The sequence below is a fragment of the Bombina bombina genome, chromosome 10 (assembly GCF_027579735.1).
Source record: "Bombina bombina isolate aBomBom1 chromosome 10, aBomBom1.pri, whole genome shotgun sequence".
In the NCBI taxonomy this organism is placed as follows: domain Eukaryota; kingdom Metazoa; phylum Chordata; class Amphibia; order Anura; family Bombinatoridae; genus Bombina; species Bombina bombina.
The window spans coordinates 81,936,735-81,961,295 of record NC_069508.1 but is presented as its reverse complement, the minus strand read 5'-3'; the positions used below and the strand labels follow the sequence as shown (position 1 = coordinate 81,961,295).

General features: G+C 39.6%; 1 protein-coding gene across 1 annotated transcript in view; it reads right to left on the bottom strand.

Moving 5' to 3' along the window:
- Positions 1-24,561, bottom strand: part of LOC128640804 (protein PRRC2C) — a 1,245,292-nt gene that overhangs the window by 473,664 nt on the left and 747,067 nt on the right. Inside the window, exon 15 of the mRNA XM_053693223.1 lies at positions 1,463-1,584. Coding sequence (XP_053549198.1) covers positions 1,463-1,584 — 122 coding nt within the window. The remainder of the gene's footprint in view (positions 1-1,462; positions 1,585-24,561) is intronic.

Genomic DNA, 24,561 nt, shown 5'->3' with positions numbered 1-24,561 from the left:
GGATATTAACAAAAATATTTACCAAATGTCTGCCAGACTCGTTACCACATTTACAGAGGGTTTCTTCTGTTTCTGAGAGAGTGTGAAAGCGTTAGTGTATGTGTTTTCTGTGTTTTAAATGTGTGTATTGTGTCTACATGTGTCTCTGCATCTCTGTGTGTGTACATGTGTGTCTGTATCTGTGTGTGTACCATCTGTGTGTGTGTATATGTGTGTCTATATATTTGTGTGTGTACTGTGTGTGTGTGTTGTGTGTACATGTGTCTGTATCGTCTGTGTGTGTACACTGTCTGTGTGTGTGTGTATGTGTAATGTCTGTGTGCATGTGTGCAATGGCTGTGTGCATACTGTGTCTGTGTCGCTGTATCTCTACAGATGTCTACAGACTCCTGGTTGTGTAATGGGTCTTTTCATATGCATGAGGGGGGGGGGGGGTGTCTGCTCCCCCTTCACACCTGAGACCTTGCAACACTAACGAGTCACATGACACCGGGGAGGGAAAATGGCTAATTTGGCCCAATTTGGACATTTCCACTTAGGGGTGTACGCACTTTTGTTGCCAACAGTTTAGACATTAATGGCTGTGTTTAAAGTTATTTCGAAGGGACAGCAGATTTACACTGTTATACAGGCTGTACACTCAATACTTTACATTGTAGCAAAGTGTAATTTCTTCAGTGTTGTCACATGAAAATATATAATAAAATATTTTCAAAAATGTGAGGGGTGTACTCACTTTGTGGGAAACTGTATATGTGCAAATACTGAATTTGCTGTCACAAATTGTTGTTAATTTATATATATATATATATATATATATATATATATATATATATATATATATATATATATATATATATATATATATATATATATATCTACACTAGTAGCAAAACTGCTTGTATCACACAAATAATAATACATTTAAAAAAATGGTATTTGTTGGATTCACGGTGGAAATTTTTTTTTTCTGGCAACAAATGAAATTAACAAAATACTATTCAATTTGTTTCTTTATCCAAAAGGTAGACAAATTAAATGAATGAATAAAACAATGTTGCTTTTGTTTATTTGGTTTGGTGCCAGAAATGAATGAACACCAGAAAAATGTGACATTTTATCTGCAAAACCAATAATACATCACAAAGCTTAGCACATCTGTAATCTAACTTAGAACATAGTGGTGGTACATTTAAAATTCAGACAGACTTTGGCTCAAAAACATGCATAAATCTTAATCTATTTTACACCTGGCGAGTGGTTGTGGATTCATTTAATGTGTATTAAGGCGTTTACATAAAACACTACATTGTCACTGTTACTGTGTTCTTGTGCATTGCCCGTCCCTTTTTATTCCATGTATTTTTTCATCTCTGTAGAGTGCCATGTAGGTAGAAGACTTATTAATTCTATAGATAAATACACTGAAGCCCATTTAGATTTTAGATAATAAAAAACCCACCTGAGAGAGTCCTGGTTGGAATCCTTGTTGCTGTGTCAGCGTCGGGGGAGCTAATCGTGCATGCGGACTGCTGAAGAGGTGACTAGTGTCCATATAGAAGGCAGGAATCTGAGCTGCAGGTCCTGTGCCATGTAATACAATTGTCATATTTTACGTAGACTAGCTTAAAATTTTAGGCAAAAGAGTAACAAAAATATAAAGAACACTCAAAAAATGCCAGTATGAATCTGAATATATATTGGCTTAAAGGGATATGAAACCCATTTTTTATGATGCAGATAGTGCATGCAATTTTAAGCAACTTTCTAATTTATTCATATTATCAAATTTTCTTTCTCTTTGTATATTTATTTAAATACAACAAGAATGTAAGCTTAGGAGCCAGCCCTTTTTTGGTTCAGCACCTGGGGAGCGCTTACTAATTGGTGGCTAAATGTCGCCAGCAAGTGCTACCCAGGTGCTTAACCAAAAATGGGCTGGCACCTAAGCGTATATTCTTGCTTTTTCAAATAAAGATACAAAGAGAACAAAGAAAACATGATAATAGCAGATTAGAAAGTTGCATGATCTATCTGAATCATGAAAGAAAAAAAATGGGTTTTATGTCCCTTTAAGTTACTAGTAGAAATAAATATCTTGCTTATCTACTCAGAAAAACAAAATGTATGCTTACCTGATAAATTATTTTCTTTTAGAATGAGGATAGTCCACAATTCTCCATAACATATGGGATATATTTCACGCCACTAGGAGCCGAGCAGAAAAAAGGAAACATATAGGTAGGAAAGACAAAGCAGGGTCAGTAGAGGAGTCATTAGAACCGTTGCCCAAAAATTTAAATTGGCCAGGTCTGTGGATCATCATCATTCCAAAAGAAAATAATTTATCATTAGGTAAGCATAAATTTTCTTTTCTTTCATAAAATGATGATGGTCTAGAGTCCTCCATAACATATGGGATTAATACCCAAGCCAATGGTCTATGTTATGAAAAGGGTGGGGCAAATTTTTTTCTGACAGTTCTTGTTTAGTTAACAATGACTTTCATGCCAACAGGACTTTCATGCCAACTGGTGCTTGCAAAACCTAAAAGCAATAAATTGTGAAAAAAGTATGCAAAGACGACATGTTGCAGCTTTGCAAAGAGGCATAATTAAAAAAAAAAAAAAAGTTACAACTACACTACTTTCCCACCTTCAAGTAAGCATTGTGAATCAATGATTTGAGCCAAGAGGCCCACACTACCTTAGTAGCTTTATGTTTACAGACTTCTCCTTGTGAATACTTAGAAAAGGAGAGTCACAAGAATTAGATTCAGATTCCAGGGTGTCTAAAAACTAGGCGTTCAAGTTCCACGCCATTAAAAGTCGAGATTAGAGATTCTGATGAAGATGAAAAGGACCTTGAGACAACAGGTCTTGTCCCAGAGAAAGAGCAATGGAGTACAAAAATAATCAACACTATATCCGCATACCAAGTCCTGCAGAGTCAGGCTGGAGTAATTAATATAACCGTTTACTCCTGTATGGTTCAAGTATGATTCTTGGAAATAGGTATGCTAGATGAAAGTCCCATGTACATGCCTTTGGAATCTTTGATCTCGCACAAAAGCTTAGAAGCATGTAATTTAAGCCCATTATATTAACCCTTTGAGTGCTAATGACGGCTCTAAACCATCACAGAGTTTCCCACTCTGGTGCTAATGACGACTCAGACCCGTCACTAGCACTCTCCCACCTTGAGGGAGATCTGGGGGGTGCCAACCGGTCGTGCCTGTAGAGTGACAGGCATCGCCGGGGCATCACGTTTTGCGCAGTGACGTCCCCTAACAACTTTATTAACAATTTGTCAATACAAAGTATAGGGAAAGGGGGCATGCTGCTTAGAGGCCTGTATCTCAGGCATCTAAGCAGCTACAGACCCCCAAGACCCACCATTGGAAAGATAACCTTTCCAAAGATGTAACTCTTGGGGATCTGGAAAAAAAAAAAAAAAAAAAGTTAAAACATTTTTTTTCACAAATTAAAAACATAAATTAAATCAGCTTAGCACCCAGGTGTGAAAGTGCTTAGCACTCAAAGAGTAAAAGGGACACTGTACCCAAAATGTTTCTTTCATGATTCAGATTGAGCATGAAATTTTAAGCAACTTTCTAATTTACTCCTATTATCAAATTGTCTTCATTCTCTTGGTATCATTATTTGAAATGCAAGAATTTAAGTTTAAATGCCGGCCCATTTTTGGTGAACAACCTGGGTTGTCCTTGCTGATTGGTGGATAAATTCATCCACCAATAAAAAAGTGCTGTCCAGAGTACTGAAACCAAAAAAAAACTTAGATGCCTTCTTTTTCAAATAATGATAGCAAGAGAACGAAGAAAATTTGATAATAGGAGTAAATTAGAAAGTTGCTTAAAATTTCATGCTCAAGGAGGAAGAGGAGGAGCCTGTGCACAAGCAGCAGGCAACGCTCCCCTGCAGCTTTCCTTGTGGCGGTTCTTCGCGCCAGGATCTCCCTTCGACAAGGGGGGGAGAAGTTTGCTGTAGCCACCCTCGCCTTATCGGATTACAACTGGGTGCTACCTCTTACAGCGTAATTCTATCTGCGCTGCGGAAAGAATCTCTCAGACCCGGAGCCTGAGATCAGGCTCCCTTTTGTGGTCCATAGACCTAAATAGCTGAACCCTCTCACATCTGGTTCTCCGTGAGAGGGGCAGACAGCCAAAATTTCATACCTGCAGGCATTGGAGCTTACAGCAAATTGACCGACACTCACCCGCAGCATTCCGCACCAGGACACAGACAACAGCTATCACTTCACCGGTTTACACTGCTTGCTTGCCTGCCGGATCGCGCTCCCCACCCACCGATGATGCGAGTGGGGAGCTGACAGGTAAGAGCCCTGCAGTAAGACTCCGACCCTTGACCTCCTCATCAGAAGTGACGGCACCTCCCCACCGATGCTGCGTGGAGGAGCCGCTGATCGTGAGCTACAGATCTGAGAGGGAGAAAGCGCTGGAGCCAAGCAGCTGCAGGGAGGTTTGCCTCCCTGAACCTGGGGTATAAGGCTTCGGAGAAGTCTCACAGAGGCTACCTGAGAACAGCAACATAAAGGTACAGTTCCCTTTCATATGAGTTAACCGGCTGAAATCCTGAGAGGGCACGTCGATGGAGGGGTGAGTGTCAGGTTATGGTTTCTCTTTAAATGTACTGACAAAAAGCATAATCCAGCAAGTGCTTAGGGGGAAAGAGTGTCCCTTAAAGCAGAAAACTTTAAGTTGTTCAATAAACTCATAGAGGTCTAAGGAGGAAAAGGACAGAGCAATAACAAAAAATCTTTTTCTTCATGTACTGCATAGACTTTCTTTGTCTGTAATTACAACCTAACAGAGGGAAAAACTGTATTTAACAAGAGATTGAAAAGCAGGAGAGGAGAATAAGAGAATATAAGGGGGAAAAAAGGGAGGGGGAAAGTAAGAAAAGGAGAAGAAAAAAAAGGGAAGAAAAAGAGAAAAGAAAGACAAGAAAGAAGAGGAATACACATCTTCTTCCATTTCTCACATTAAGCACCCTCGAAAGATTACCTTAAAAACACAAAACTGCATAAACTGTATTGAAGTGCTGATATTATTGGTATTTTACTTTTTCAAGCACACTGTGGCAATTTATATATGTACACCCCTTCCCTCCTCAAGCAGCTTGACCTTGGATATCTGGAGTGTCTCCCTCCCCCAGCTGATTGTTTATACTGCTTGCTGTTTTTCCTTAATTATCTTTTCTTCTTTTTTTTGTGTCTACGCTAAGACATCTAGCTCAATTTGAGCGGGGACTAAGGAAAGATCTCTTTCAGTAATTAAGATCTAACATCTGCCAGTACTCTCGGTTAATGCTTAATCTGTTTATACCAGAAATAATTGAATGTTTGTTACATAAGAAAGCGGCATGTAAAAAACTCACAGATTAATTGGTTAGATGTCTACCCTCTTTCTAGATAAGAATTTATGTAAATAAGTTCATATTCTTTCATAGAATAGGCTCCCCCCAGGGGGTAAAACCTTCATCTGGTTAAACTTCGCTTGTGAAGGGGGAAAAATGGATAGTCAGAAATAAAGTTTTTGTTCCCACATCTGAGGAAATATTTAGAGTTAGCTAGTATAGATACTTAGCCACTGTTGAGGGATTTCATATCCAATACATATCTCAGGAGTTTAAAACTTTCCCCCCATGTTCAAATCCCTTATAAGGCTAATTTTTGGTTAAATTATATAAAAGGGGAAAGAAAGAACAAAGGAGAGGAAAAAGAAAAACCTCTTAAATTCAAGGGCTTTATTCAGAGGGAACATTCTCCACAATATAGGGAGAGAATAAAATTACTGATCAAGTAGGGTGCGCATCGTTTGGCGTTAGTTCATATACTACCCTTTCTTGTCGCCATTTCCTGGTCTTCTTATTAATTTAATCACAGGTGTTTCTATCCTTCACCTCACTCGAACACCGTCACACTCACAAGGCTTTCTGGTAAGTAGACTTCTTAAATATCTTTTCTTTTTTCACAATTTATTTATTAATTTTTTTTTTTTTTTTTTCCTTCCCTTTCACGATTCACTTTCCCCAATAAGGGGCTTTATGCCTAATCACACACGATAATTGATTTTTTCTTGCACTTTATGGATAAATTTATCACTCCTAAACACAATCCATTTTTGGGACACTCTCCAGGCTCAACTCTTACAGACTATGGAGGGCCAAGTAATCATAGCCGGAGATTTCAATATGTCTCCCTCTTTTTCTCTGGACAGATATAGATAAAAAGGTATAATTCGAAAGACAAAAAAGGATAATCTCGAAATGAAGCTATTCAAAAACATCTATCAAACATTAGCAGTAAGAGATGTGTGGAGGGTTCAGAACCCTGATAGCAAAGCTTATTCGTGTCACTCGAGAGCTACTAAGAGTCTCTATAGGATAGACTTAATGTTAATGAATGACAGTTGTTATCAAACAGGACCCAAAGCAACCATAGCAGATATCTGCATCTCTGACCACGCTCCAATAATGTTAGACATTGCAATTCAAAAGAGGAACCGAGGTGGTACACGCTTCTTCTATCCAAAATATTTAAGTAATAATATAAAATTCAAAGACTGGCTAAAAAGTAGAGTGGAAGAGTTTTTTAGGTTTAATGAAGGCTCTGTATCTAGCCCATCAATATTATGGGAAACAGCAAAAGCGGTCCTGAGAGGGGATATCATTGCATATACAGCTAAGATTAAATCGAGATTCTAAACAGAAAGAAAGACAATTAATAGCCTCAGTGGCTAATGCATATAACACCTATCTGAGTACTCCTAATGAAGTTAACTGGAATAATTATATTAGAGAAAAAAAAGAACGTGATTCATTTATTACATCAAGAACAGTGCATTCAGAATTAAAATATCAATCTAACTTATACAAATATGGCAATAAGGCAGGAAAAATGCTTTAGAGCCTGGTAAAAAACTCCAGACAATCAAGCACAATTGAATATCTGCAGGTTGAAAATAGTCGATTAACCTCCACAGATGAAATTTTAGATTCATTTTTTCAATATTATAAGGAGATTTATGCTTCAACGCCGTTAGATAAAGAAGCACAGGAGTGGTTCTGGGATAAGCTCCCTGTTGTGAAAGCCAAACCTGACTTCATTACTCACTTAAACGCGCCAATATCTGAATTAGAAGTCTTGCAGCCAATACGGGAACTAAAATCAGAGAAAGCACCTGGCCATGATGCAATTCCCAATGAATTTTACAAAAGTTTAGATGAGACAATTGCCCCTCATCTCACCAGTCTATTCAATTTCTTTTTTGAGGGCGAGAATACTCAAATTCCGCCTAATTTTCTAGAGTCACACACTATTCTCATTCTAAAACCGGGCAAGAACCCGCAAAATAGAGAATCATATAGACCCATAGCACTATTAAACTCTGATTACAAGATTTTTACATCTATACTCGCTAGAAGGCTGCAAAAGGGACTAGTTGAGATAATACACAAAGACCAAGCAGGGTTCTTGTATAACCGCAGTTCAGCCGCCAAAATAAGACAACTCCTTCTGGTGGTCGATTATTTCAAAAATTCTGAGGATAAATTTCAAGCATCATACCCAGATGCAGCAGTAGTGGCAATAGATGCTGAGAAAGCCTTCGATAGGGTCAATCATTATCATCTATTCGACTCACTAAGCAGGTTCGGTCTATCAAATAACTTTCTCAATATAGTTAAAAACATCTGCACAAAAGCATCAACAAGCTTAGTTATTCATGGTCAGTTATCGAGAAAAATTAAGCTAGAAAAAGGCACTAGGCAAGGGTGTCCTTTATCACCCTTGCTATTTGATTTGGCAATTGAGCCGTTAGCCATTTTGATAAGACAAAAAATATAAGGTATTACAATTGGTAGAAAAGAGGCTAAAGTGGCATTATACGCTGATGATTTGTTGGTTTATTTAGCCAATACCAATAAGAATATCCCCAGGTTATTAAATATAATTGATAATTTTGGTCTTTTCTCAGGGTATAAAATGAATACTACTAAATCAGAAATACTTTGGCTAAGGGTAAAAAATGATTCCCTGATCGACAATCCGTTCAAAATAGTATCTAGTTCATTTCAATATCTTGGGATTATCATCTCAGCAAATCCGCTAGAATGGTACTCATTAAATTTTACTCCTATTCTTAAGCAAGTAACTCAACAAATGAGGAATTGGCAAAATCTTCCCCTCTCAATAGCAGGACGCATAGCACTTTGTAAAATGGTTATATTGCCAAAGATTTCATATTTGTTTCAAAATCTTCCATTAATTTTAAAAACATACGATGTCAGGAAGTTTAATATAGCCCTTCGTAAGTTCATATGGCAAGCCAAGAAACCCAGGATCTCCTTAAAGAGATTAACACTTCCTAAACAAAAAGGTGGGATGCCGCTACCGGATTTACTTTTATATAACCTGGTCTTCCTAGGACGAATTGCGGTTGATTGGATCGCAGAAACAAATAACTTCTCGGATTATGATCTTGAACATAGCATGACAAAGCCATTCTCGCCAATCTTGCTCTTGCACATTCCTCTCCAACAAATACCTAAACAAATAAAAAATCTGAAGACCATATACACGGTGCTTAAAGCTTGGGGGAAAATTGGCTCCTATATTCAGATTAATACTCAAATACCGACATACCAATCGTTCTTAGGGAATCCAGAATTCCAAGAGGGAACACAAAATCAAATCTTACGCAGTTGGCATAGCCAAGGATTAACGAGAGTCTCTCACCTTTTTGAGCAAGAATCAGGTGTCATTAAGACGTTCGAAGAATTGAAACTAGAATTTAACGTAAGAAATCAGGAATTTTTTATGTACTTACAGACTAGACATTATGCATGGCATCTAATCAACAAATATAATTGGAAATGGTCATGGGGCAAGCTGGAGAACTGGATAACATTAAATAGAACGGGTCTATTTTCCATAGCCCCATGGTACAATCTGCTTGTATCATACAAAGGAGACGAAAATTTAATGAATATTGCTCAAAGATGGGCAAATCAGGTCAACATAAATAGTGAATTACAAGTGGCCAGGTCAATTCAATTATAGAAGGAAGCAACTATGGCGGAGACCTGGAGAGAATCACATTTAAAACTATTATATCGAACATATTACACACCGGAGAGGGGATACAGGTGGTATAACATAAATTTTAATAAATGCCTCAAATGTAGACTCCCTGCAGCGGATTTAGTTCACATGTTATGGGAATGTCCAAAAATCAAACTGTTTTGGTATAAGTTAGAATATTGGATAAATAAGTCATTAAAAATCATTCCTCTTAAATTGTCTCTGGCTAATGTTGTTTTCTTAGTTGACAAAAATAATAATTACACCGACTCCAAAATTGTAAATCTAGTCATTCTAGCAGCTAGAAATTTAATATTTAAAAACTGGAAAAGCAAGATAGTACCATCAATCACTGAAGTTAAAAATTATCTCAGAAAACAATATTTAATTGAACAGAAGGCCACAGATCTAAAATTAGAAAGAGAAATAAAATCCTTCTTTGACAAGTGGTCAAAATTCATAAAAATCTTCTCGCCATCTGAAATTGAATACTTAATTTTCCCTTTCAGAGATACCGACTTAGTACTTCTGGGCACTTGGTGAGGAGGAGAGAGAGAACATAATTGCCCCTTCCCCCCCCTTTTTTTTTTTCCTTTTCTTTTAAGGTTCTATTTTAAGTTTCTAGTTTAAATATATGTGTAAAGTAAGATATAAAACATAGCTTTGAATACAAACTCTTATGTTTATAAGGTTAGATGGTATAGTAAAAGCAGTCAGGCAGGTGCCATGATCAATTGTTTCATTTTTTATATAACTTAGACATTATGCACGAAGTACTTATGTAAGTTTCATTTTTTTATCGAGTTTCTAGCAGGAAAAAATTGGAAAATATGAGGTTGAGTGTATTTAGCTGGTAGGCCTAAACTCCTTTGTAAGGTCTAAGAAGCGATTATGTATTCCTTGTGAAATGTAAGATATTATTCCTTTTCCGTTTGTCATGTATTATGCATCTAACCTCAATAAAAAATTATAAAAAAAAAAATAAAAAAATGTCATGCTCAATCTGAATCACGAAAGAAATATTCTGGGTACAGTGTCCCTTTAATCTAAAATGTAATAATGGAGACATCACTATCTTGGATGACCGATTGATCGCTGAGATATTCCACCTCCTATTTGTTCACACCTGATATGTGAATTGCCAAAAGAGAGCAATGAACAATCTCTGCCTAAGACATAGTTTAAAACACTTCCTGTATGGCAAGTGGGCTGCAAATATCCCCTTTAATTAATCTTGAAAGGCTACTGTGGAAACAATGTCTGACTGGATACAAACTCTTCCTCCCTCAATAGGGGCCAGGGTTAAGAGCCCAAGGATCGCTCAAAGTTCTAGAATGTTGATTGATAACCTTGGCTCTAGAAACCAAACTCCTTGCGCTTTTTGAGAAACCCAGATTGCCTCCAGTCAGGGAGACTGGCGTCAGTTGGCAAAATAGGCCAAGACTGACTAAGAATGTCCCCAGGGTCAAATACAGACAGTGTCCTAAAGAAAAAAATTGACAGAACATCCAAAGCAAAGTGGAAAACAAGAGACAGCACAAACCCCAATTCAAGGTAGTTTTATTCTTAAACGACAAGCACAAGGACTAATACACTTACTAGCTGTCGGTTCCAAAGTCGGCTTTCACGATCTCCACAAATTTTCAATCTTCGACTAACACCTGTTCCAGCAACCAACTATGGGGGCATGAAGTGGAAAAAAAGCTCAACGCATTTGGCCCAGGCTTTCTCAAGAGTGATAATTACCTACTGACCAGTCGCTATTTTTTAAGCAGTCTGCCCTGATCTTATTGGTTCATTATACAGATAGCAACTGGAACCCAATTGGGGCATAACTGTCCATACTTAGTGTGTACATCATATCCATAAAAAAACACAATATATACAGTAATTGATACAATAATTACAACAAATGCAACTGATCTTATTATGACAGGCACATAAAAAATGTTTTATACACATACTAAATAATCACCTACAAATAATAATATGCTTAAAAAGAAAATTTATGCTTACCTGATAAATTTCTTTCTTTTTTGACATGAGTCCACGGATCATCTTAATTACTAATGGGATATTCACCTTCTGGTCAGCAGGAGGAGGCAAAGAGCACCACAGCAGAGCTGTTAAATAGCTCCTCCTTTCCCTCCCACTCCAGTCATTCGACCAAAGTTAGGAAGAGAAAGGAAAAGCCAAGATGCAGAGGTGTCTGAAGTTTACAATAAACCAAAACCTGTCTAAAAGAACAGGGCGGGCCGTGGACTCATCATGTCAAAAAATAAATAAATTTATCAGGTAAGCATACATTTTCTTTTCTTTTTTAAGACACAATGAGTCCACAGATTATCTTAATTGCTAATGAGATTCAATACCCAAGCTAGAGTACACAGATGATACGGGAGGGACAAGACAGGAAACCTAAACGAAAGGCACCACTGTTTGAAGAGCTTTTCTCCCAAAAGCGGCCTCAGCCGAGGCAAAGATGTCAAATTTGTAGAACTTTGAAAAAGTGTGAAGAGAGGACCCAGTTGCAGCCTTGCAAATCTGTTACACATAAGCTTCATCTTGGAACGCCCATGAGGAAGCAACAGCCCTCGTGGAATGAGCCGTAACTCTCCCGGGAGGCTGCTGTCCAGCAGTCTCATATGCAAAACGTATGATAATCTTCAGCCAAAAAGAAAGAGAAGTAGCCGTAGCTCTCTGTCCCTTGCGTTTTCCTGAGAAAACCACAAACAAAGAAAAAAAATGACGACAGTCCTTAGTCGCCTGCAGGTAAAACTGTAAAGCACGGACCCCGTCCAAATTGTGCAGAAGTCTTTCCTTCTGAGAAGAAGGATTTGGACACAGGAAAAGAACAACACTCTCCTGATGAATGTTCCGATCAGAAACAACCTTAGGAAGGAATCCTAATTTAGTACGTAACACTAACTTATCTGAATGGAAAAACATAATTTATGTAAGAACTTACCTGATAAATTCATTTCTTTCATATTGGCAAGAGTCCATGAGCTAGTGACATATGGGATATACAATCCTACCAGGAGGGGCAAAGTTTCCCAAACCTCAAAATGCCTATAAATACACCCCTCACCACACCCACAATTCAGTTTAACGAATAGCCAAGCAGTGGGGTGATAAAGAAAGGAGTAGAAAGCATCAACAAAGGAAATTTGGAAATAATTGTGCTTCATACAAAAAATCATAACCACCATAAAAAGGGTGGGCCTCATGGACTCTTGCCAATATGAAATTAATTAATTTATCAGGTAAGTTCTTACATAAATTATGTTTTCTTTCATGTAATTGGCAAGAGTCCATGAGCTAGTGACATATGGGATATCAATACCCAAGATGTGGAGTCTTCCACTCAAGAGTCACTAGAGAGGGAGGGAATAAAATAAAAACAGCCATATACCGCTGAAAAAATTAGTCCACAACCCAAAAAAAAATAAGTTTATTTCCATTTGAAAGAAAAAACTTAAATCAAAAGCAGAAGAATCAAACTGAAACAGCTGCCTGAAGAACTTTTCTACCAAAAACAGCTTCCGAAGAAGCAAATACATCAAAACGGTAGAATTTAGTAAATGTATGCAAAGAGGACCAAGTTGCTTCTTTGCAAATCTGATCAACTGAAGCTTCATTCTTAAAAGCCCACGAAGTGGAGACTGATCTAGTAGAATGAGCTGTAATTCTATGAGGCGGGGCTTGACCCGACTCCAAATAAGCTTGAAGAATCAAAAGCTTTAACCAAGAGGCCAATGAAATAGCAGAGGCCTTCTGACCTTTCCTAGGAAAATATAAAAAATAGACTAGAAGTCTTCCTGAAATCTTTAGTAGCTTCAACATAATATTTCAAAGCTCTCACCACATCCAAAGAATGTAAGGATCTTTCCAAAGGATTCTTAGGATCAGGAGACAAGGAAGGGACAACAATTTCTCTACTAATGTTGTTAGAATTCACAACCTTAGGAAAAAAAGCCCTGAGAATTGCACGGAGTTCTAAAATATTTATTGGTAATCTTGCCTCTTGAGATTTCCAAACCCCTTGTGCTGTCAGAGAGCCCCAAACAGCTCCCCAACCTGAAAGACTCGCATCTGTTGAGATCACAGTCCAAGTTGGGCGAACAAAAGAAGCCCCTTGAACCAAACAATGGTGATCTATACACCATGTCAGAGAGTGTCGTACATTGGGATTCAAGGATATTAATTGTGGTATCTTTGTATAATCCCTGCACCATTGATTCAGCATACAAAGCTGTAGAGGTCTCATGTAAAAACGAGCAAAGGGGATCGCGTCCGATGCTGCAGTCATGAGACCTAAAACTTCCATGCACATAGCCACTGAAGGGAATGACTGAGACTGAAGGAGCTGGCATGCTGCGACCAATTTTAAATGACCAATTTTTTTAGAGACAGAGTCATGGACACTGAATCTATCTGGAAGCCTAAAAAGGTGACCCTTGTCTGAGGAATCAAGAAACTTTTTGGTAAATTGATCCTCCAACCATGTTTCCGAAGAAACAACACTAGTTGATTCGTGTGAGATTCTGCAGTATGTAAAGACTGAGCTAGTACCAAGATATCGTCCAAATAAGGAAACACCGCAATACCCTGTTCTCTGATTACAGATAGTAGGGCACCCAGAACCTTTGAAAAGATTCTTGGAGCTGTTGCTAGGCCAAATGGAAGAGCAACAAATGGGTAATGCTTGTCTAGAAAAGAGAATCTCAGAAACTGAAAGTGTTCTGGATGAATCAGAATATGAAGGTATGCATCCTGCAAGTCTATTGTGGACATATAATGTCCTCGCTGAACTGAAGGCAGAATAGTCCTTATAGTCACCATCTTGAAAGTTGGTACTCTTACATAACGATTCAAAATTTTTGGATCCAAAACTGGTCTGAATAAATTTTCTTTCTTTGGTACAATGAATAGGTTTGAATAAAACCCCAAACCTTGTTCCTGAGGAGGAACTGGCATGATTACCCCTGAAGACTCCAGGTCTGAAACACACTTCAGAAAAGCCTGAGCTTTTACTGGATTTACAGGGATGCGTGAGAGAAAAAAATCTCACAGGAGGTCTTACTCTGAATCCTACTCGATACCCTTGAGAGACAATGCTCTGAATCCAATGATTTTGGACAGATTTTATCCAAAAATCCTTGAAAAACCTTAATCTGCCCCCTACCAGCTGAGCTGGAATGAGGGCTGCACCTTCATGCGGACTTAGGGTCTGACTTTGGTTTACTAAATGGCTTGGATTTATTCCAATTTGAGGAAGGCTTAAAATTTGAAGCAGATTCCTTGGGGGGAGGATTGAGTTTTTGTTCCTTATTCTGACGAAAGGAACGAAAACGGTTAGAAGCCCTAGATTTACCCTTAGGTTTTTTATCCTGAGGCAAAAAAACTCCTTTTCCCCCAGTGATAGTTGAAATAATAGAATCCAACTGAGAACCAAATAAATTATTACCTTGGAAAGAAAGAGATTGTAATCTAGATTTAGATGTCATATCAGCATTCCAAGATTTAAGCCACAAAGCACTTCTAGATAATACAGCTAAAGACATGGATCTAACATCAATTTTGACAATATCAAAAATGGCATCACAAATAAAATGATTAGCATGTTGCAGTAAGCGAGTAATGCTAGATATGTCAGGATCCAATTCTCGTTGCGCTAAATTCTCCAACTAAAAATTTGAGGCAGCCGCAACATCAGCCAAAGAAATAGCAGGTCTGAGAAGATGACCTGAATATAAATAGGCCTTCCTTAGATAAGATTCAAGCTTCCTATCTAAAGGATCCTTAAAGGAAGTGCTATCTTCCATAGGAATAGTGGTACGTTTAGCAAGAGTAGAAATAGCCCCATCAACTTTGGGGACTTTTCCCCAAAACTCTATAGATTTTGCTGGTAAAGGATACCATTTTTTAAACCTTGAAGAAGGAATAAAAGAAGTACCTGGCTTATTCCATTCCCTAGAAATCATATCAGAAATAGCCTCAGGAATCGGAAAAACCCCTGGGGAAACCACAGGAGGTTTAAAAACAGCATTTAAACGTTTATTAGACTAATAATTAACACTTCTTTTAATAAAGAACGCATATACTCTATTTTAAATAAATAAGTAGATTTGTCAGTGTCAATGTCTGAGGAAGGATCTTCTGAATCAGATAGATCCTCATCAGAAGGGGATAAATTATTATGTTGTTGGTCATTTGAAATTTCATCAGCTAAATGTGAAGTTTTAAAAGACCTTTTACGTTTATTAGAAGGTGGAAATGCAGACAAAGCCTTCAAAATAGAATCAGAAACACATTCTTTAAAATTTACAGGTATATCATGCACATTAGAAGTTGAAGGAACTGAAACTGGCAATGTACTATTACTGATGGAAACACTATCTGCATGTAAAAGTTCATCATGACAACTATTACAAATGACATTTGGTGAAATAATTTCTACACTTTTACAACAAATGCACTTAGCTTTAGTAGAACCGATGTCAGGCAGCAATGTTCCAGCAGAAACTTCTGAGACAGGATCAGATTGGGACATCTTGCTCAATGTAAGAGAAAAAACAACATATAAAGCAAAATTATCTATTTCCTTATATGACAGTTTCAGGAATGGGGAAAAATGCAAAAGCATAGGCCTCTGATTGAGAAAAGCAAGAGGCAAACATCAATGGGGTATTGAAATAATGAAAAAAATTTGGCCGGAAATTGACACACCTTTGACCGGAAATGACACACTTGCGTCACTAATGACGCCGCCGTGTGAAAGGTTTCGGCGTCACGTATGATGCCGGAAATCACAAAGTTGCGTCATAAACGTATTTTTTAGCGCCAAAAATATTTTCGCGCCAATACCCGCCTAATACCCGCAATAGCAAGAAGTAGTCAATTGAAAAAAAGACTAAACCCCAGGTAAGAAAACATTTCTTAAAATGTTTAAATTCCCCAAATATGAAACTGACAGTATGCTGAAGGAAATACATGAACCTGACTCAAGGCAAATATAAGTACAATACATATATTTAGAACTTTATATAAATGCATAAAGTGCCAAACCATAGCTGAGGTGTCTTAAGAAATAAAAAACATACTTACCGAAAGACACCCATCCACATATAGCACATAGCCAAACCAGTACTAAAACAGTTATTAGTAAAGGTAATGGTAAATTGAGAGTATATCGTCGATCTGAAAAGGGAGGTAAGAGATGAATCTCTATGACCGATTACAGAGAACCTATGAAATAGACCCCCGTTAGGGAAATCATTGTATTCAAATAAGTGATACTCCCTTCGTTTCCCTCTGACATTCGCTGTACTCTGAGAGGAATCGGGCTTCAACAATGCTGAGAAGCGCATATCAACGTAGAAATCTTAGCACAAACTTACTTCACCACCTCCATAGGAGGCAAAGTTTGTAAAACTGAATTGTGGGTGTGGTGAGGGGTGTACAGGGAGTGCAGAATTATTAGGCAAGTTGTATTTTTGAGGATTAATTTTATTATTGAACAACAACCATGTTCTCAATGAACCCAAAAAACTCATTAATATCAAAGCTGAATATTTTTGGAAGTAGTTTTTAGTTTTAGCTATTTTAGGGGGATATCTGTGTGTGCAAGTGACTATTACTGTGCATAATTATTAGGCAACTTAACAAAAAACAAATATATACCCATTTCAATTATTTATTTTTACCAGTGAAACCAATATAACATCTCAACATTCACAAATATACATTTCTGACATTCAAAAACAAAACAAAAACAAATCAGTGACCAATATAGCCACCTTTCTTTGCAAGGACACTCAAAAGCCTGTCATCCATGGATTCTGTCAGTGTTTTTATCTGTTCACCATCAACATTGCGTGCAGCAGCAACCACAGCCTCCCAGACACTGTTCAGAGAGGTGTACTGTTTTCCCTCCTTGTAAATCTCACATTTGATGATGGACCACAGGTTCTCAATGGGGTTCAGATCAGGTGAACAAGGAGGCCATGTCATTAGATTTTCTTCTTTTATACCCTTTCTTGCCAGCCACACTGTGGAGTACTTGGACGCGTGTGATGGAGCATTGTCCTGAATGAAAATCATGTTTTTCTTGAAGGATGCAGACTTCTTCCTGTACCACTGCTTGAAGAAGGTGTCTTCCAGAAACTGGCAGTAGGACTGGGAGTTGAGCTTGACTCCATCCTCAACCCGAAAAGGCCCCACAAGCTCATCTTTGATGATACCAGCCCAAACCAGTACTCCACCTCCACCTTGCTGGCGTCTGAGTCGGACTGGAGCTCTCTGCCCTTTACCAATCCAGCCACGGGCCCATCCATCTGGCCCATCAAGACTCACTCTCATTTCATCAGTCCATAAAACCTTAGAAAAATCAGTCTTGAGATATTTCTTGGCCCAGTCTTGACGTTTCAGCTTGTGTGTCTTGTTCAGTGGTGGTCGTCTTTCAGCCTTTCTTACCTTGGCCATGTCTCTGAGTATTGCACACCTTGTGCTTTTGGGCACTCCAGTGATGTTGCAGCTCTGAAATATGGCCAAACTGGTGGCAAGTGGCATCTTGGCAGCTGCACATTGGTTTTTCCACACGCTTCTTGCGACCCTGTTGACTATTTTGAATGAAACGCTTGGTTGTTCGATGATCACGCTTCAGAAGCTTTGCAATTTTAAGAGTGCTGCATCCCTCTGCAAGATATCTCACTATTTTTGACTTTTCTGAGCCTGTCAAGTCCTTCTTTTGACCCATTTTGCCAAAGGAAAGGAAGTTGCCTAATAATTATGCACACCTGATATAGGGTGTTGATGTCATTAGACCACACCCCTTCTCATTACAGAGATGCACATCACCTAATATGCTTAATTGGTAGTAGGCTTTCGAGCCTATACAGCTTGGAGTAAGACAACATGCATAAAGAGGATGATGTGGTCAAAATACTCATTTGCCTAATAATTCTGCACTCCCTGTATTTATAGGCATTTTGAGGTTTGGGAAACTTTGCCCCTCCTGGTAGGATTGTATATCCCATGTCACTAGCTCATGGACTCTTGCCAATTACATGAAATAAACTTTTGATCTTGAACCCAAGCTTGAGCGAAGACGGAAAGTCTGCCCCCTACAAGATCCGATCCCGGATCAGGGGCATGTCCTTCATGATGTCTTTTATTCAACAGCAGGCTATTTGGATTTCTTCTTATTTTTTTTTAATTCTTTAGATTTTAAAAGAAATTATTTCCGTCAAGCCAGGTCCCAACAAGGTCTTCCCTTGTAAGGAATCACTAAAAGCTTAGACTTAGAGCATACATCAGTAGAACAAGGCTCTAACCATAAGGCTCTGTGAGCTGGAACAGAGAAACCTATGCTCCCAGTTTGATAACTTGAAGGGAAGAAATTAAAAATAAAGGAATTAACCAAATTTAAAGCTTTTATCCTATCTTGGATTTTATTCAGGGGAGTTTCTGACAACGCATCAAACCAAAATGCCGTCGCACTAGTGACGGTAGCAAAGTACACAGTTGGTTGCCATTGTAAGCCCTGATGTACATCCCTTTTCTAATTTTTGTCCATAGGACCTTTGAAAAACCCAACTATCCTCTAAAGGTATAGTAGTTCGCTTAGCTAAGCTGGAAACTACTCCATCCACCCTAGGGAAGGTTTGCCCAGCCTCCTTAGCTGAGCCGGCTATGGGAAACATCTTTTTAAATACAGGGCCTCATCCATTCCTTATAGCTTACTGGACGGCGTGGACGCACTAGGATATATTACACCAGTAGTGTCGGAGTCGCCCAGGGTAGCTAAAACCTTCTAAAGTAACAAATTATTATTATTATTATTATTATTATTATCGGTTATTTGTAGAGTGCCAACAGATTCCGCAGCGTGGAGGTGATCAAGCTAAAAAAACTGAAAGAATAACAACCTCAGGATCAAATAAAGATATTGTTCATCTGAGTCTGAGAATTCTCTCTCAGATAATCCCAAAGTATCTTCCTCTTTCAGGTAACAGGGAAGAACCATTCGGAATAACTACTGAATCAATCAACTTAAATGATTGAAAATAACATATAATGCATGAAATGCAGAGTAACTCCAGGTGGAGTCTGAGAGGAAGCGCAGGGCACTACATGTGGGCCATAGCATTTTGTGGGCACTATAGGAGAAATTTGTGGCATAAATTGACCATTGTCAACAGACTCCTAAACAGCAAACGCCTTAGAAGGAGTAGGGTCTGAAAAAGAGTGAAATTTTTTAATAAAAATTGACACATACAAAATGTTACTGTCTCTTTAAATTTTAAAAAGTAACTATTTTTTTGTGTGCTCTTGTTCTATCCTAAGTCACAAAGGATGAATTAAACAAACAGCTGAAATTCCTTTAATAAAATGAACACATAAAAAACTCTTTACATTTTAAACTAACTTTTTATTTTTGTGCGCAGAAATGGAGTTAGATTAGCACGCAAATATTGTAGCCCCTACTTACACCATCTGAAAAAACAGAATTTATGCTTACCTGATAAATTACTTTCTCTTGCGGTGTATCCAGTCCACGGATTCATCCTTACTTGTGGGATATTCTCATTCCCTACAAAAAGTGGCAAAGAGAGCACACAGCAAAGCTGTCCATATAGCTCCCCCTCTGGCTCCGCCCCCCCCAGTCATTCGACCGACGGTTAGGAGAAAAAGGAGAAACCATAGGGTGCAGTGGTGACTGTAGTTTAACCAAAAAAATTTAACCTGACTTAATTGCCAGGGCGGGCCGTGGACTGGATACACCGCAAGAGAAAGTAATTTATCAGGTAAGCATAAATTCTGTTTTCTCTTGCAAGGTGTATCCAGTCCACGGATTCATCCTTACTTGTGGGATACCAATACCAAAGCTTTAGGACATGGATGAAGGGAGGGAACAAGACAGGTAACCTAAACGGAAGGCACCACTGCTTGCAAAACCTTTCTCCCAAAAATAGCCTCCGAAGAAGCAAAAGTATCGAATTTGTAAAATTTGGCAAAAGTATGCAGTATGGACCAAGTCGCTGCCTTACAAATCTGTTCAACAGAAGCCTTATTCTTAAAGGCCCAAGTGGAAGCCACAGCTCTGGTTCAGGAGGCTGCTGCCCAGCAGTCTCATAAGCCAATCGGATGATGCTTTTCAACCAGAAAGAAAGAGGTAGCCGTCGCTTTTTGACCTCTCCTCTTACCGGAATAGACAACAAACAAAGCTGATGTTTGTCTGAAATCCTTAGTTGCTTGTAAATAGAATTTCAAAGCCCGAACCACATCAAGATTGTGTAAAAGACGTTCCTTCTTAGAAGCTGGATTAGGACACAGAGAAGGAACAATGATTTCCTGGCTAATGTTCTTATTAGAAACAACTTTAGGAAGAAAACCAGGTTTGGTACGTAAGACTACCTTATCTGCATGGAACACCAGATAGGGTGAATTACACTGCAAAGCAGACAATTCAGAAACTCTTCGAGCAGAAGATATAGCTACCAAAAACAAAACTTTCCAAGATAATAACTTAATATCTATGGAATGTAAAGGTTCAAACGGAACCCCTTGAAGAACTGAAAGAACCAAATTTAGACTCCATGGAGGAGCCACACTTTTATAGACAGGCTTTATTCTGACTAACGCCTGTACAAACGCTTGAACATCTGGTACTGCTCCCAGACGCTTGTGTAAAAGGATCGACAGAGCTGATATCTGTCCCTTTAAGGAACTAGCTGATAAGCCTTTCTCCAATCCTTCTTGGAGAAAAGACAATATTCTTGGAATCCTAATCTTACTCCACGAGTAACCCTTGGATTCACACCAACAAAGATATTTCCGCCATATCTTATGGTAAATGTTCCTGGTGACAGGTTTTCTAGCTTGGATCAGAGTATCTATGACTGATTCAGAGAACCCACGCTTGGATAGAATTAAGCGTTCAATCTCCAAGCAGTCAGCTGTAGAGAAACTAGATTTGGATGCTTGAAAGGACCCTGTATTAGAAGATCCTGCCTCATTGGCAGTGTCCATGGTGGAACAGATGACATGTCCACTAGGTCTGCATACCAAGTCCTGCGTGGCCACGCAGGTGCTATCAGAATTACCGAGGCCTTCTCCTGTTTGATTCTGGCTACCAGCCGAGGGAGAAGGGGAAACGGTGGAAAAACATAGGCCAGATTGAAGGACCAAGGCGCTACTAGAGCATCTATCAATGCCGCCTTGGGATCCCTGGACCTGGATCCATAAAGAGGAAGTTTTGTGTTCTGACGGGACGCCATCAGATCCAACTCTGGAATGCCCCAGAACTGAGTCAGCTGAGCAAATACCTCCAGATGGAGTTCCCATTACCCCCAGGTGAAAAGTCTGACGACTTAGGAAATCCGCTTCCCAGTTGTCTACTCCTGGGATGTGAATTGCAGATAGGTGGCAAGAGTGATCCTCCGCCCACCTGATTATCTTGGTTACTTCCTTCATCGCTAAGGAACTCTTTGTTCCTTCCTGATTGATGTATGCTACAGTCGTGATGTTGTCCGACTGAAATCTGATGAACTTGGCCGTCGCTAGCTGAGGCCATGCCTGGAGCGTATTGAATATCGCTCTCAGTTCCAAAATGTTTATCGGGAGAAGAGACTCTTCCCGAGACCATAGGCCCTGAGCTTTCAGGGAGCCCCAGACCGCGCCCCATCCTAACAGACTGGCGTCTGTTGTTACGATGATCCACTCCGGTCTGCGGAAGCACATTCCCTGAGACAGGTGATCCTGAGACAACCACCAGAGAAGAGAATCTCTGGTTTCCTGGTCCAGATGGATTTGAGGAGACAAGTCTGCATAATCCACATTCCACTGTTTGAGCATGGACAATTGTAGTGGCCTGAGATGAATTCGAGCAAAAGGGACTATGTCCATTGCTGCTACCATTAATCCGATAACCTCCATGCACTGAGCTACAGATGGCCGAAGAATAGAATGAAGAGCTCGGCAAGTGCTTAGAAGCTTTAACCTTCTGACCTCCGTCAGAAATCTTTTCATTTCTACCGAGTCTATTAATGTTCCCAGGAAGGGAACCCTTGTGAGCGGGGACAGAGAACTTTTTTCGGTGTTCACCTTCCACCCGTGAGACCTTAGAAAGGCCAGAACAATATCCGTATGAGCCTTGGCTCTGGGAAAAGACGACACCTGTATTAATATGTCATCCAGATAGGGTGCTACTGCAATGCCCCGCGGTCTTAGTACCGCTAACAGGGACCCTAGCACCTTTGTGAAAATTCTTGGAGCGGTGGCCAACCCGAAGGGAAGGGCCACGAACTGGTAATGCTTGTCCAGAAAAGCGAACCTTAGGAACTGATGGTGATCTTTGTGGATAGGAATGTGAAGATACACATCCTTTAGATCCACGGTAGTCATATATTGACCTTCCTGGATCATTGGTAAAATTGTCCGAATGGTCTCCATCTTGAAGGATGGAACTCTGAGGAATTTGTTTAGAATTTTTAGATCCAGGATTGGTCTGAAAGTGCCTTCCTTTTTGGGAACCACAAACAGGTTTGAGTAAAAACCTAGTCCTTGTTCTGTGATTGGGACTGGATATATCACTCCCATCTTGAGTAGATCTTCTACACAGCGTAAGAACGCCTCTTTCTTTGTCGTGTCTGTAGACAGACAAGAAATGTGGAACCTTCCCCTTGGGGGAGAGTCCTTGAATTCTAGAAGATATCCCTGAGCAACTATCTCTAGTGCCCAGGGATCGGGAACATCTCTTGCCCAAGCCTGAGCAAAGAGAGAGAGTCTGCCCCCTACCAGAACTGGTCCCGGATTGGGGGCTACCCCTTCATGCTGTCTTAGTAGCAGCTGCAGGCTTCTTGGCCTGTTTACCCTTGTTCCAGCCCTGCAAAGGCTTCCAGGTTGCCTTGGGCTGTGGAGAGTTACTCTCTTGCTTTGCGGTCGCAGAGGTTGAAGCAGGACCGCTCCTGAAGTTGCGAAAGGAACGAAAATTAGCCTTGTTTTTAGCCTTAAAAGGCCTATCTTGCGGGAGGGCATGGCCCTTTCCCCCAGTGATATCCGAAATAATCTCTTTCAACTCGGGCCCGAAAAGGGTCTTTCCCTTGAAAGGAATATTCAGTAACTTAGTCTTAGACGACACATCGGCCGACCATGATTTAAGCCAAAGCACTCTGCGCGCCATGATGGCAAAACCAGAATTTTTCGCCGCTAACTTATCTAATTGGAAAGCGGCATCTGTGATAAAAGAATTAGCCAGCTTTAAAGCCTTAATTCTATCCATAATTTCGTCATATGAGGTCTCCGTCTGGAGCGAATCCTCCAGCGCCTCAAACCAGAAAGCCGCTGCAGTAGTTACAGGAATAATGCAGGCAATAGGTTGGAGAAGGAAACCTTGTTGGACAAATATTTTCTTTAGTAAACCTTCTAATTTTTTATCCATAGGATCTTTGAACGCACAACTGTCTTCAATTGGTATGGTTGTGCGCTTGGCTAGAGTTGAAACTGCCCCTCTACCTTAGGGACCGTCTGCCATGCGTCCCGCCTGGGATCAGTAATGGGGAACATTTTCTTAAAGATAGGGGGGGGGGGGGGGCGCAAAGGGTACATCTGGTCTCTCCCACTCCCTATCCACAATATCCGCCACCCTCTTTGGGATCGGAAACGCATCAGTGTATACAGGGACTTCTAGATATTTGTCCATTTTACACAATTTCTCTGGGACCACCATGGGGTAGCAATCATCCAGCGTAGCTAATACCTCCTTAAGCAGCACGCGGAGGTGTTCCAGCTTAAATTTAAATGCTAAGGAATCTGATTCTGCCCGCTGAGAAACCTTTCCAGAGTCAGAAATTTCTCCCTCGGACAGCACATCCCTCACCGACACTTCAGAGTGTTGTGAGGGTACAACAGATAAATCCTCCAAAGCTTCTGATTGCTCACACTCTGTTCTCAAAACTGAGCTATCACACTTTTTAGGAAAAACTGGCAGTTTGGATAAAAAAAGCTGCAAGGGAATAATCCATGACTGTTGCTAATTGTTGTAATGTAATAGGGGCCAATGCGCTAGAGGTACTAGGCATCGCTTGCGCGTGCGTAACTGGTGTCGACACATGGGGAGAGGAAGGTGGACTATCCTCATTACCTTCTGTCAAAGAATCATCTTGGGATACATTTATAAGTGAAACATCGTGATCTTTAAAATGCTTAGACCCACTAGCACACTTAAAACACAAATGTAAAGGGGGTTCCACCATGGCAATTAAACACATAGAGCAACGTCTATCTGTAGGCTCAGACTTGTTAAACAGACTTAGACAGCACTCAAATACTGAAATATACAATTTTAGAAAAAAACGGTACTGTGCCTTTAAATAATAAAAAGCGCACACTTTTTTACTAAATCTTCAAAAATGATCCAATCTTTCAGAAATT